The 14,935-nt window shown below is 42.3% G+C and overlaps 1 protein-coding gene across 2 annotated transcripts in view; it reads right to left on the reverse strand.

Annotated features, from left to right (window-relative positions):
• Positions 1-7,926: 7,926 nt before the first annotated feature.
• The window catches only part of egflam (EGF-like, fibronectin type III and laminin G domains), a 28,097-nt gene continuing 21,088 nt past the window's right edge, over positions 7,927-14,935 (reverse strand). For both annotated transcript variants that reach the window (XM_072432626.1, XM_072432625.1), the window contains 5 exons: positions 12,954-13,032; positions 10,789-10,932; positions 9,804-9,887; positions 9,088-9,191; positions 7,927-8,098 (listed from right to left, as the gene is read on the reverse strand). In XM_072432626.1, coding sequence (XP_072288727.1) covers positions 7,947-8,098; positions 9,088-9,191; positions 9,804-9,887; positions 10,789-10,932; positions 12,954-13,032 — 563 coding nt within the window. In that variant the 3' untranslated portion in view covers positions 7,927-7,946. The remainder of the gene's footprint in view (positions 8,099-9,087; positions 9,192-9,803; positions 9,888-10,788; positions 10,933-12,953; positions 13,033-14,935) is intronic.

Raw genomic sequence — 14,935 nt, forward strand, 5'->3', positions numbered from 1 at the left:
GTCCAAGACAAACGGATAAATTACAAATGTACGTGAACAGTTTCTTCTCCAACATTCCAAACTGCTCTCATCACTAAACCGCTGATGTCGCATGATGTTTTATTGTTACAGTTTCGACTTGTGAATTGCAGCCTCACCCTAATGTGAGGTGTGTTGCTTCAGGACACGACGGCAGAACTTGCTCCGAGTGGGAATCGAAGCTCTGACCTTCTGGTTGATGGACTCGAGCTCTGACCACTGACTCGCTGTCGCTTCCTCGTCGGGTCCCGGATTCTAAAAGCAGGTGAAACTGAACAGTATTTGAATAAAATAAATGCCTTTTGTTGTAGATTTCACATTTAACAACAATGGACATCGATATTAAAACAAAAAAACATAAAAGTCAAAAGGTTTTATGAGAAAAACACAAGCAAAACACTCCCATTCTTCATCCGTCACACCAAAATCCCTTTCATTTTTAATATATTTAGCTGAGTGAGTTGTCCACATTATTAATACATTTACCGTATTCTCCGGACTATAAGTCACACTTTTTTCATAGTTTTGGCCGGGGTGCGACTTATACTCCAGAGCGACTTATATGTGATATTATTCGTTATTTTCACACTGACGACCACAAGAGGGCGCTCTAGGCTCTAAGCGACGCAGAAGAAGAATCTGCACTTCCTCTTCCTCTTGAGTTTGTGGAGTTGTTTAGAAGTGACACAGAGGAAGAAGAATTCAGTGGATTTAGTGATTTGTGGTAAAACTGATGCTTTGGTAAACTTGTTAGCATGTTCTTTATGCTATAGTTATCTGAATAACTGTTCATATGTTACGTTAACATACCAGACACTTACCACAGTTCTGTCTGTGCTGTTTCTTCTTCTTCTTCTTCTTCTTCTTCTTCTTCTTCTTCTTCTTCTTCTTCTTCTTCTTCTTCTTCTTCTTCTTCTTCTTCTTCTTCTTCTTCTTCTTCTCCTGGAGTGAAGATGACCTGGACACTCATGCATCTTTCACACAGAGGAACAGAGTGCTTTTGTGGCGGAGGGAAAACGCCATGAAAGTTTGATGGAGCTGATTAATTTATGGTGAAAGTAAAAGTATTAACGCCCTCACAAATGTACTCCGAGTGAGAAGAAGGTGTTTTGCATAATGGGTTTTGAACGCTGTCGGGGGGAAAGGGAAAAATAGATGTTCTGGTTGAAGCTCACATGCTCAAAAAAAGAATCAGGTGACTTAATACAAATGATCTTGTGTTTTGCGATGTAATTTTGAATTGATTGTTATGATTGGAGGAGTTATATCATGTTAAAAGTACTTTATGACCTTTAAACCATATGATAAAGATGTTTCCTCATCCTTAACTTACTCAGAGTTGTTTTTTGAGTGACTAATGCATGAGAGATCCTGTATTGTCCTGCATTTGAGACTTGTGTGCTGTTTTCACCTACCCCCTATCCCCGCCTACTGCTCTTTACAGCGAGAATTAATGTCCCTATGAAGAGGCGGGGCTTATCAGGAAGTCAACACACCCGTTTCTATTATTAAACCGTTTTAGATCGATATTGCAGTTTACAATTAACAAAATGTAAAATAATGACCTCCAGGTCTAACTCCGGGTGACGATCCGGGTGTATCTCCGGGTGTATCTCCGGGTGTAGCTCCGGGTGTACCTCCGGGTCCGGGTGTATCTCCGGGTGTATCTTCGGGTCCGGGTGTATCTCCGGGTGTATCTCCAAGTGTAGCCCCGGGTGTATCTCCGGGTGTAGCTCCGGGTGTATCTCCGGGTCCGGGTGTAGCTCCGGGTGTATCTTCGGGTCCGGGTGTAGCTCCGGGTGTAGCTCTTGGTGTATCTCCGGGTGTATCTCCGAGTGTATCTCCGAGTGTAGCCCCGGGTGTATCTCCGGGTGTAGCTCCGGGTGTATTTCTGGGTGTATCTCCGGGTGTATCTCCGGGTGTAGCTCCGAGTGTAGCCCCGGGTGTATCTCCGGGTGTAGCTCCGAGTGTATCTCCGGGTGTATCTCTGGGTGTATCTCCGGGTCCGGGTGTATCTCCGGGTGTAGCTCCGAATGTAGCCCCGGGTGTATCTCCGGGTGTATCTCCGGGTGTAGCTCCGGGTGTAGCTCCGAGTGTAGCTCCGGGTGTATCTCCGGGTCCGGGTGTATCTCCGGGTGTAGCTCCGAGTGTAGCCCCGGGTGTATCTCCGAGTGTAGCTCCGGGTGTATCTCCGGGTCCGGGTGTATCTCCGGGTGTAGCTCCGAGTGTATCTCCGGGGGTATCTCCAAGTGTAGCTCCGAGTGTAGCTCCGGGTGTAGCTCCGGGTGTAGCTCCGGGCGCAGTGAGAGGTGAGTCCGAGGCCATCGGTCCAACGGTAAAAACAACACTTATGAAAGGTGCAGATTTGCTGTCAGCTCCGTGTCCGGTAAAAGCGCTTTGACGGGACAAAGGCGCGACAGCGAGAAAAACTGCAAACGTGAAGCTCTAAATACAGAAAAGGATGGAATCGGTTTAATGATAAAGCTGAGTTTGTTGACATTTGTCGAGTACGTTTTTGGTAACACGTAAACTCAACTCATATGGTGAAATATTTGTAGAATGAGTTTCCAGATGTCAACAACTGCCTGGAGAGAATTCGGGAAAAGTGTGCAATTAGTGAATGTGATGAAAACTCCACCAGGATCTTCAAACACACACTTTTCAACTGGGTTAGTGAAGAATGTCTTCATCCTGTGACTTTTGCCTCGTAAACAACTAATCAATTCATCACGAGACTGATTGATTAGCATAATGATGGTACTTGCCCTACTCTGAGCAGACATTGTATTTCCTTTGTTCATTTGACATATCCTTAATGTAAAAACATCTACGCACAACATTGAGCTTTGTATTATTGTCTATACATGTCCATTATTTCTTTCCCAATGACCCATCCGTGCAGAACGACCACTCTGAGAAAGCCTGACCCGGTCTGATCTCTGAGCTGAGTAGGGCGGGGCCTGGTCAGTACTTCATCAGTACTTCATTAGTACTTCATTAGTACCTCTTCTTCTATGGTGTTTTATGGCGGCTTGTATGAATGGGGTGTGGGTGAATGGTTGGTTCATCATCATCATCATCTTCTTCTTTGTCATCATCATCATCTCCATCATCATCATCATCATCATCTTCATCATCTCCATCATCTTCTTTGTCTTCTTCCTCATCATAATCATCTCCATCATCTTCTTCATCATCATCATCATCACCGCCACCATCATCATCTTCTTCGTCTTCCTCATCATCATCATAATCATCTCTCTCCTTCATCATCATCACCACCATCATCTTCATCATAATCATCATCTTCGTCTTCTTCCTCATCATCATAATCATCTCCATCATCTTCTTCATCATCATCACCGCCACCATCATCTTCTCCGTCTTCTTCATCATCTTCGTCTTCCTCATCATAATCATCTCCTTCATCATCATCACCACCATCATCTTCATCATAATCATCATCTTCGTCTTCTTCCTCATCATCATAATCATCTCCATCATCTTCTTCATCATCATCATCATCATCATCATCACCACTACCATCTTCATCATAATCATCTTCTTCATCATCACCATCATCATCTCCATCACCATCATCTTCATCATCATCATCATCATCATCATCATCATCACAATCTTCATCATCATCATCATCTCCATCACCATCATCTTCATCATCATCATCATCATCATAATCTTCATCATCATCATCATCACAATCTTCATCATCATCATCTCCATCACCATCATTATCATCTTCTTCATCTTCATCATCATCATACCCTGAGTATGGGTGATACATTTCATACGTTCATACTTGATCTGTTTCTAACACGTACAACACAAACTGCTCTTCTGTGATTGGCCAGAGCAGATGACTTTGGGGCTAAAATGGTGCAGTTTTGTTGATTCCATTAAAAAAAAAAAGACTGACGTATAAGGCCAATCAATTTAGAGTCATATAAATGTCATGAAAAAGCACATTTCAAAATAAAAGCACTTTTCAACAACAGGAAATGTTGAATTCTGAAAGCTTTGACGGAGTAATAACAGGAACAACAGTAGATTCTGGGGCACGCTCAAATATGTCGCAATATTTAGTTGTATATAAAATAATAAAATCAAATGTAAACAAACAAAATAAATAAAATGTACACAAACAAAAATAAATACAATGTTTTCCTTGACGATCAATAAAGTATTTTTAAGAATTAAAACAAGAATTGTACATGTTTTGGGTTCATCTACAGTGTTATAACTGTCACGGTCTAGCATAACGCTGGTAAAGACGGTCTTTAAAAACACGGAGGAGCTTTCATTGTGAGCGCTGACGGACAAAATACAGGAACGTGATGAAACAAGTATATTTTAGATGAGAGCACAATACAATTAAATAAATAATAACTGCTACAGGCAACAAAAGGATTCAAGCCATTTACATTTATTCATGTGACAAAAAAGTCCCAAAATGAGTCTTTTCTCCACAATTCTCCGTCCAATGTTCAAACCAAATTACGCAAACGCATGAAATGACACAATATTCAGTTGAAAATGTTATGTACAAAATTTACACTGAAAAAAACCCCAGCAATCTTGAGTAAAGTCAAGTTAAAATGACTTGAAACGACATTATAACCTTGATACGAGTAAATCCTCAGAAGTTACATCAACAAAACAAAACAAGTCCAACAAGTGTGAAATGTGTTTATTATTCGTATTTTCTTCATCATTTGCTCTGTTTTTTCACTAAAATCAAACCCATTTCTCCCAATTCGACCCATTTCGACGTTTCCGAGTGTGTCGTTTTCGCCGCGGAGTTCGGCGTTTTACAACCGTCACATGTTTGGTCCGTTTCGTTTGTCGCATATTCGCCGTGACAGCATCCGACTTTCATGTGACCGGAGAGTTACGCAACGCAAAGTAAAAAGCTTTAAAAACACACGACACAAGGGGGGGAAAAGAAGACGAAAAAGAGCAGCGTTCACTTCAAATCTACAAATCTACATCGAAATCAGATTACGGACGAGCGCGGTAATCTCCTACGACCCGCGCCGCCGCCACGCTTCTCTATCTCTGCTCGAGGACGTCAACAATTTAAGACCGTTTTTCGAGCAACCAGGATCAACTGTAGAAAAATAAAGATTGGGTTCAAAAGTCCTTCCAAAGATTTACATTTCACACCCAAAAAAAACGCACATCACTGGCCGAGCATTTTCTCCCCCATTAAACTGGTAAGCGTATATTCATATAAAGTAGTTATTTTGGTTTTTAAGGTGACAAGTGGTAACGCTGGTGTTGTAGTTCAGGTGTGCACTGCAAAAAAGGACTGCCCTGCACGCGTTTGAGTAGTTTTCAACTGTATTTGCTTCATATGAAATCATTTGACGAACATCTCATTCAGGCACGCACACAATTTGAAGTACGACGCTTAAATGTGGTGTATTATTGATGTTGAATGAGCATGTGCGTTTGAAGTGGATTATTAGAACCTAAAAAAGCATAACATTTCAGCGCATTTTCTCATAATCCGCTCTTTGTGTGCGAGGAGCTTCCATGACGCGGGATTTCTTTACTCTGAGGAGTATTTGCTTCAGATCGACTAAGAATGATTAAATGGGAAGATGACCTCCATTTAAAGATGCGCTCGATGGAAATGTTCCACAGTATGGCATTCGACTTTGCTCTGTCCATGGAGACGCCATCTGTTCAGCCGGCAGCTCTCTAGAGGATTTTTAGCCTGATTTTTTTTGTCTGATTTGTCTCTCCGTGAGTTTGGGAGATTATTTGTCCTCATGTGGGTGGAGTCAGAGTACCACGATTTGTTAGGTCGCAGCTCCAAAAGCATAACTCTCACGGCCCTGACTCGTAGATCCGGATGCTCCTCACTTGCTGAACGGCTCTTCATCTGACTGGAGCAACGCCCTCTACTCTAGATGAACAGCCTTTCATCTGCCTGGAGCAACGCCCTCTACTCTAGATGAACGGCTCTTCATCTGCCTGGAGGAACGCTCTCTACTCTAGATGAACGGCTCTTCATCTGCCTGGAAGAACGCTCTCTACTCTAGATGAACAGCTCTTCATCTGCCTGGAGGAACGCTCTCTACTCTAGATGAACAGCTCTTCATCTGCCTGGAGGAACGCTCTCTACTCTAGATGAACAGCTCTTCATCTGCCTGGAGGAACGCTCTCTACTCTAGATGAACAGCTCTTCATCTGCCTGGAGGAACGCCCTCTACTCTAGATGAACGTCTCTTCATCTGCCTGGAGGAACGCCCTCTACTCTAGATGAACGTCTCTTCATCTGCCTGGAGCAATGCCCTCTACTCTAGATGAACAGCCCTTCATCTGCCTGGAGGACCGCTCTCTACTCTAGATGAACAGCTCTTCATCTGCCTGGAGCAATGCCCTCTACTCTAGATGAACAGCTCTTCATCTGCCTGGAGGACCGCTCTCTACTCTAGATGAACAGCTCTTCATCTGCCTGGAGGACCGCTCTCTACTCTAGATGAACAGCTCTTCATCTGCCTGGAGGACCGCTCTCTACTCTAGATGAACAGCTCTTCATCTGCCTGGAGGACCGCTCTCTACTCTAGATGAACAGCTCTTCATCTGCCTGGAGCAATGCCCTCTACTCTAGATGAACAGCTCTTCATCTGCCTGGAGGACCGCTCTCTACTCTAGATGAACCACCCTCTCTTCTCCGGAGTGGTTCTGGCTCCAGTATCTGTAAATGGAAGCATGTCCGTTCTCCCAGAGGTTTCTTCTTTCTCCCAAAGGGTTTTGCAGTGTTTCCTCGTTCAGAAGAAGTCTCTGAGGACACGGGATGCTCTGGGACATTATCCATTTGCTAACATTTCCCGTAAACATTGGTTAATCTGTTTTTGATTGTTTAATTGTTTGATTATTTCACCTTCAGTTGGTTTAATCACGAAGGCAACTGCTATTATGGGTTTGGGCATTAAAAAAAGAAAAAAGAATTGAATATAATAATAATTTTGTTTTTTGATGATCAGCTCTTCAATGACTCATCACCTCCAGCTCCCACTTCAGACTTTTACAAGCTCCATTTCTTCTCGCATGACTTCACTCACATTCTTCTTCTTTATGGGACACTGTTTGATCATGTGACCCTTTTGCAGTCCTCCGCTTCAGGCAAGTCTTTACTGGGCCTGTGTGTGGTGTTTTTAAATCTCTAGAGTGCAGCCGGCTTTACCGATTCAATTCAACACAGAAGAGTTTAACACTGTTAGAAAAACGGTTATATCTTAATATCTTCAAACGTAGAAGAAGATGACGTCTGCATAATCTCCAGAAGATAGAAATATATAAAAGACTTCAGCTGCAATTGCATCTTTGAACACCTCTCGGACTGTAAACAATGTTCCCTTGGTCAAGTAAATTAAAGGTCCCATATCATGCTAAATGGACTTTTCAGAGCTTTTAACCTTCTTACAGTGCAATTGGTGCCTCATATATGTGCCCAAAGTGGTTGTTTGATTGAACCCTGGAGTCTTTAGCGAGAGAACAGTCTCTATCCTTCCCCTCGGACGAGCAGACGAAAGGGGGCAACTGACCGGGATGACACGGCACTCACCGGGATGACACGGCACGCTTCCCTGTTCAAGCCCCTCCTCCAGGAAGCACTCTGTAACTGTAACACGCCCCCCCCCCTGCTTTAAACTGTCTACTTTATCATTTTGTCCTGAGTGTAATTCCAGTACAAACGTTCAAACAAATGCCATACTGTGAAACATCTCCACGGAGACGAGCGGACGAGCAACAACTTCATCTTCGGGAGCAAGCAAATAAATCAGAACTACTCAAAGCGCGACCTTTGAACTCTAGTCGTGTTTCCAGGTTGTAACTTTTGGGGGTGTTTTTCGGGTTGTTTTTCGTGGCGTCGACACCGAACGCCCGGCGCGCGCTCAGGTGCTGCAGGTGTTGATGTTCTTCCCGTCCGCCGCGTCCTCCACCAGCGCCAGGTGGTAGTCGGTGGACAGCGTGAAGTGGGACACGCAGCCCACCAGCCCGCCCACGTACTGCCTGTTCGTGTGCAGCGCGATCTCCTTCATGCCCCCTGCGCACAACATACATCACGGTCAGCTCGCTCGATTTCTGTCGCAAAAGGACGGACTTCGTGGCGACACAGAATTGTCCCAAAATGTACGATTTCTGGCGAAGTGTGCAATATATTTAGGGATGTCAGGGTTATTCGGTGAAGCGATAATCATGATGTGGTGGAAAGTAAAAGTATTTGTAGGTATCTGTACTTTACTTAATTTGTTTTTTCAGTGGGTACTTTTACTTTCTTTGTACCTGTACTTTCTACTCCACTACATGTTTTAACTGGGCGGCAAAGTAGAAAGTATTACGGGTTTATTTTGCGCACATTCACGGTGACATTGTGTGTAAAGGTTGTGAATTTGAGCTTGAACTTTGAGGAAATAAAAACGTACACATGAAATTTACTAGAACATTTTTGAAAATGATCTTTGTTGACGGGAAATCTGCTCAGTTCATTTTCAAAATCACACAATTTAACGCTTTAAACGTTCTAGAAATCTGTGTGAAATATTAGTACTTTTTACTCTTGAAGTTACATTAAAAAGTAACTTCAAAACTATCACTTATATAGATATTTTGAAGTGACATTTTTACCTTTACCTGAGTAATATTTTACACATTTATCTTTACACATTTATTTTACACAAAGTTTTGATTTCATAAGGATAAACTAGCAAAATAAATTAAGAAGAAACGTAAAAGGTTCATGTTTATTTTTGAATTAATTGCAACACTAAAATCACAGTAGATATTTATTTATTTATTTTACACCTAAAATAAATTAATAAATATTCATAAAAATGTGTCTCCTATTATAAATAAAACAAATGTATAAAACAATGGTAAAGGTCTTTAAATCAGGCTTATCACTTAAATGTATCCGAGTAGTTTACTAACCCCGCCTATTCATATTCTGTGGTAAATCAAAGTTTCTAGTATGTTCCTCTTTACTTGTATAATTACACACTTTAAAGGGCCAACATTCTATCAGAAGGCACTCACCCACATACAGGGGCCCATTGATATTGAGCTGTCTCATTTTTCCAGGAGATCGGCCCGTCTTGGCGCCGTAGTCGTCCACGGTCAGCTTTCCCGACTGACCGTCTCTGCAGGACACAAGTCACACGTCAAAACCCTGCCTGAAAGACGTCCTGGTACAATCCCTTGAGTGATTATGACAGATTGAAAGGACACTTATGCATTTTTTGTATCGTGATTGGCCTTTAAACCTGCTCTTGAGGACAACTGCTCTGGCGTCGCATGCTTTAGAACTTAAAATGATGCACGCGTTGACGACCATGAGGATTTATGGACTTCCTTTTAGAGATCAAAAATGTGGGAAAGTTGAAACAGAGTGTTTTTGTGAGGCTCAAAGAAGGAGGAATGAAGCTAAATACAACTGCAGTTATGTTTTTGATGAGGGAACAATGTTGTGACATGGTTAAAGGATCTAGATTTATTCATCATTATTCATTTTGGTGAAACAAAATATAACTGCTGTAAATAAGAGTGTTACCTTTGTTACTATTATTATTTTTTTATTATTTCTACGTTTTATTAAGAATATAAGAGTTTTTTTATAAGAGTTTTTTTATAAGAGCTTTTTCTGTTCTTTTACTGCTGTACCTACTTGTGTTGCAACACTGGAATTTCCCCATTGTGTGGACAAATAAAGGCTTATCTTCTCTTAAAAAGTTCGAATCACGTCCAGCACTTACCTCACTGCTTTGACGCGGTGCCACTTCCCCTCGCTGAAAGTCCCGTTCACAACAATATTCACGGGACCGCTGCCCAAGTTGTAACTGAAATGAGGCGATGTACAAAGAATTCCAGCTTAGAAATACAATCGTGATGCACCGCTTTGACCCTGGCTCTGCACCATGGGCCCTCAGAGCTCTGGGGCCCTGCAGTGAGGCCTGTAATATACTGTATGTACTCCTCCTGGGGCCGAGGCACTCCTGAGTTTTACTTCACTGTTTGACGTTTACCTCGTGTGATAAAATACATATTATGAAGTAGACATGAAGGTCAGTAACTATTTGGAGTTCTGGTTTTAAAGCATCTTTGTTTTTTGAGTTTTTAAACGAGCCCAGTACATTTTTAATTAATTTAAAGGAGAACCAAGTCATGTTTTTTACCTTATTAAATATCCCTGTGATGGTTAAATATGTATTTTCTTTGCTGTAGGCCTTAAGGTTAATGTTGGGCATTGGTTGGAGCTGGTTAAGGTTAAGGAAAATGTTTGGGCCAATCAGCAAAGACAAACACAAGCCAATCACCTGCCGCCTTGTAAAAAACAAATCTCCATCAAGGGAAGAGCTTGTTTTACATTGAATACGTTTATATATTTTAATACTCCTGAGTTTGGCCCTGGGGCAGACAGCCACACGGTTATCAACACGCCGACCTTTGTGCGTGTGACATGAGGCCGTACGATGCGTATGATCTGTGCTTCGAGACACTGAGGAGGTTTACGGAAGTGTGCGTTTTTGTCCGAGAGAGCGTAAAGCATCTCATTCCTCTGTGAAAGAACCGGTTCGTCCGATAGTCACGAGCTCGGAACGTGTCTCTCGTGTCCCCAAATAAACCAGCTTCCCAGCGTTTTCAAAAAGCAGCGCAGCGAGACCGATCCGTTCTGAAAGCGTTGTGTGTTTGTGAAGACGCAGTCCCTCGTCAAGAGCTGGAGGAGAAAGGCCCGAGCACCTGAACAGCAGCGCTCCGTCCCGCAGCCCCACGCTCAGGTAGTCACTGTTGGGCCTCATGGGGCTGTCGCCTCTCCACAGCAGCAGCCCGTCCGCCGCGGTGCTTTTGAACCGCATGAACAGGGCCGTGCGCGAGCCGGAGATCCTGCAACCACAGAGCAGCACTTTAGAGCTGCGCTTTAGAGCGGCACTTTAGAGCAACACTTTAGAGCAACACTTTAGAGCAGCACTTTAGAGCAACACTTTAGAGCAACACTTTAGAGCAGCACTTTAGAGCAGCGCTTTAGAGCAACACTTTAGAGCGGCACTTTAGAGCAACACTTTAGAGCAGCACTTTAGAGCAACACTTTAGAGCAACGCTTTAGAGCGGCGCTTTAGAGCGGCGCTTTAGAGCAACACTTTAGAGCGGCGCTTTAGAGCAGCGCTTTAGAGCAGCGCTTTAGAGCAGCGCTTTAGAGCAACACTTTAGAGCGGCGCTTTAGAGCAGCGCTTTAGAGCAACACTTTGGAGCAACACTTTAGAGCAACACTTTAGAGCAGCGCTTTAGAGCAACACTTTGGAGCAACACTTTAGAGCAACACTTTAGAGCGGCACTTTAGAGCAACACTTTAGAGCAGCGCTTTAGAACAACACTTTAGAGCAGCGCTTTAGAGCAACACTTTAGAGCAGCACTTTAGAGCAACACTTTAGAGCAGCGCTTTAGAGCAGCGCTTTAGAGCAACACTTTAGAGCAGCGCTTTAGAACAACACTTTAGAGCAGCGCTTTAGAGCAACACTTTAGAGCAGCGCTTTAGAGCAACACTTTAGAGCAGCGCTTTAGAGCAACACTTTAGAGCAGCACTTTAGAGCAACACTTTAGAGCAGCACTTTAGAGCAGCACTTTAGAGCAACACTTTAGAGCAGCACTTTAGAGCAGCACTTTAGAGCAACACTTTAGAGCAGCGCTTTAGAGCAGCGCTTTAGAGCAACACTTTAGAGCGGCGCTTTAGAGCGGCGCTTTAGAGCGGCGCTTTAGAGCAACGCTTTAGAGCAGCGCTTTAGAGCAGCGCTTTAGAGCAACGCTTTAGAACAACGCTTTAGAGCGGCGCTTTAGAGCGGCGCTTTAGAGCGGCGCTTTAGAGCGGCGCTTTAGAGCGGCGCTTTAGAGCGACGCTTTAGAGCGACGCTTTAGAGCGGCGCTTTAGAGCGGCGCTTTAGAGCGACGCTTTAGAGCGGCGCTTTAGAGCGGCGCTTTAGAGCGGCACTTTAGAGCAGCACTTTAGAGCAGCGCTTTAGAGCGCATTAACGCTTAACTGTACAAAGCAAGGATCGAGGATTGTGCATCTGTACAACTGTAAATTCGTGTACATATTAAGCATATTTTTTATGTGTATTCTTATTTTTTTATCTTATAGCTTATTGTTATTCTTATCCCATTGTAGATTTAAATTGTTTCTCTTTTGACTTATTCATTGTTCATTGTTTCGTGTTGCACCGAATCACCAGAACATGTTCCTATGTTTGAGAATTTTGAGAATTGACAATGGAAATAAACCTTTTCTGATTCTGTTTCACTTGGAATGGGACTGGTCAGCAGAAATCATATACAGAATAATCAGATTACGCAATAATTAGACTAATTGTAATTAAAAAGATTTTGATGAATCGTTGAGTTTGTTAATATCCAATTCCAAGCCAGATTTATTCAAGTTTAAGTCTGAAAATGAGGCAAATTTTGGATTTTTAGGCCAATTTTCAGACAGAACTAGTTCACACAAAAACTAAATAAGATATTAACTAATTCAATACAATGAACCAAGACATTTTTCAGATTAAAATGCCCCATCTGCAAATTTGTCAATTTTTGCACATAAAATGCCATATTTCAATGTGAGTAAACTATAGAAGAAGTTCCAAACGGACATCTGTAAATCTTAGAGTTTTTCCTCTCCACCTCCAGTGCCACGCCTTGTTAGGTCTGATGTTACTTTCCATGAGTTCTTGGAGGCGTGGCCTGAGCTGAGGTTCTCATTCGTGATCATTTGTGGTTGTTCAGCTCGCAAACCTGAAACTGTGAGGTTCCAACCAGCCGATCAGAGCGGCCAGACAGTGCCAGGCTCCGTTGCCTAGTGACGACTTTTAAATAAAGCTGCTGGGTATAAAAATGTCATGGTTAATGGCACTTACCGTTTGAGGATATCGCTGTTGTCGTAAGTCAAGTAACTTCGTCCGATAAACTGTGGAATCTCTATGGCTTCAGTCACGGCTGGACAAGAAGACGATGCAGTTACACAATGTCGTCACAAGAGGGCCCCGACAGCCCACAGAAGGGCCCGACACGAACTACATAAACTACTGACTCTTTCTTTGCATCAAAACTGAGTCGACAACAACGTGAGACTGACCGATGACCGATATATCGTCCAGGCTGTTTTTAGAGTCGATGAGTTTAGACTCTGGGGGGCGCCACAGTCTCTTCTAATAGACCCTTTAACATGCCAGAATGGAGGCAAATGAAGTAGATCATACAAATATGTTTTCAGTGATTAACCGACAGAACAAAATGCAATATGAAAGCGTTTTGAGTTTCAACAGTAGAAATGTCGATAACAAAAAATGGGAAAACTATAATTTTCTAGACACAACATTTTATCTGACAAAAAGTATAGTTTGTGTTTAAGTAGGTACTATATCTGAAGGTAAAATGAAAAACTATTGAGGTCAACGTTTCTGTCCAGTAAATCCTAAAAAAAAAATAGTCCTATAAAATAACAAATGTAGTAAAATACAGTAGTAAATGTGTTTAAACTTTTTTTGTTTACTCGGCCAAAACAACCTTGATCTTTCATATTTAGTGATTTTCTGAGGTTACCGTATTTTCGGCACTATAAGGCGCATTAAGCGAAACAAAGCGTGTACCACACAAAATCGCTTTGAGGTCAGTGAACACAACCAGAATTCATCCATATATAAGGCACTGGATTATAAGGCGCACTGTCGTTTTTGGAGAAAATTAAAGGCTTTTAAGTGCGCCTTATATTGCGGAGAATACGGTAATCGCAGTTTCTCCATTGAAATCACGTCACTGTTGCTCCATTATTTTTGCTTACACATTTCCAAAGGGTCTTTTATGGGACAACAATGTTTAAACACCTTCTTGCTGTCACTGGCCACATATTTACTCATACCGTATTTTCCGGACTGTAAGTCTTTTTTCATAGTTTTGCCCGGGGTGCGACTTATATACTTATACTTCGGGGCGACTTATATGTGATATTATTTGTTATTTTCACAGTTGCAACCACATTTCATACTCCAGTGCAACTTATATATGTTTTTTTCTTCTCTATTATGCATTTTTGGCTGGTGCCACTTATACTCCGGTGCGACTTATAGTCCGGAAAATACGGTAATTCATTCACGGCTTCAACTCTTTTGGACAGGGACACCGTGCACCAGCGTCGTCCTGATTCTGACGTTTCAAACTCCATTTTGATGCAAAGGAAAAGGCTTGACACTCACACTACAACGATAATACAGAACATAGTTTATTTTAGATGATATAATGTCATATTCAACACGCAATGACACAAGTTTCTTTCCAAATTAACTCTTATTTATGGATTTTCGGATTGTCGCCCGAGTCAGGTTAAATCTAAAACTATTGTGTCTTTTGGATGGGCAAAAGTTCAATCACGTGAAGCACATTTGGAAACAACCGAAATGCACAGGTTTAGTTTCTCACACAGCAGAAAAATGACGTAATGGTGTGAAAATAAATCAAGTAAATACAACGGGAAGCTTAAACCCATGAATACCAGATGTTTTACAGATCAGGATCATTCTAAAACTGTGATTTTTTCCCCTCCGTTCTGATACGTTTGTCCCTCGTTTTGATACTAGTTTTACAGTTTGGGTTTATATATATATATATTTCTTTAGATGTCGTAGGGAAAGCCGCTCTTCGGAAAGCTCTCCACAGCCAGAAGGAGACTGAAGGAGCTCAAAACCCAGACCTTCAAACTCCAAACTGGACAAACCGAGACGAAGCGGAGACGGCGAAGGTTCAAAACCCCGAGTCTGGAGCCAAACGAACGCTCAAAACAATCAAAAACTACAACTAGAAGTATTTTAGAGCGATCTTCATCAGACATTGTGCAAAAACACAC

The sequence above is a fragment of the Eucyclogobius newberryi genome, unplaced genomic scaffold, assembly GCF_026437365.1.
Source record: "Eucyclogobius newberryi isolate DKJ021-1_F unplaced genomic scaffold, fEucNew1.0.hap1 SCAF_6, whole genome shotgun sequence".
In the NCBI taxonomy this organism is placed as follows: Eukaryota; Metazoa; Chordata; class Actinopteri; order Gobiiformes; family Gobiidae; genus Eucyclogobius; species Eucyclogobius newberryi.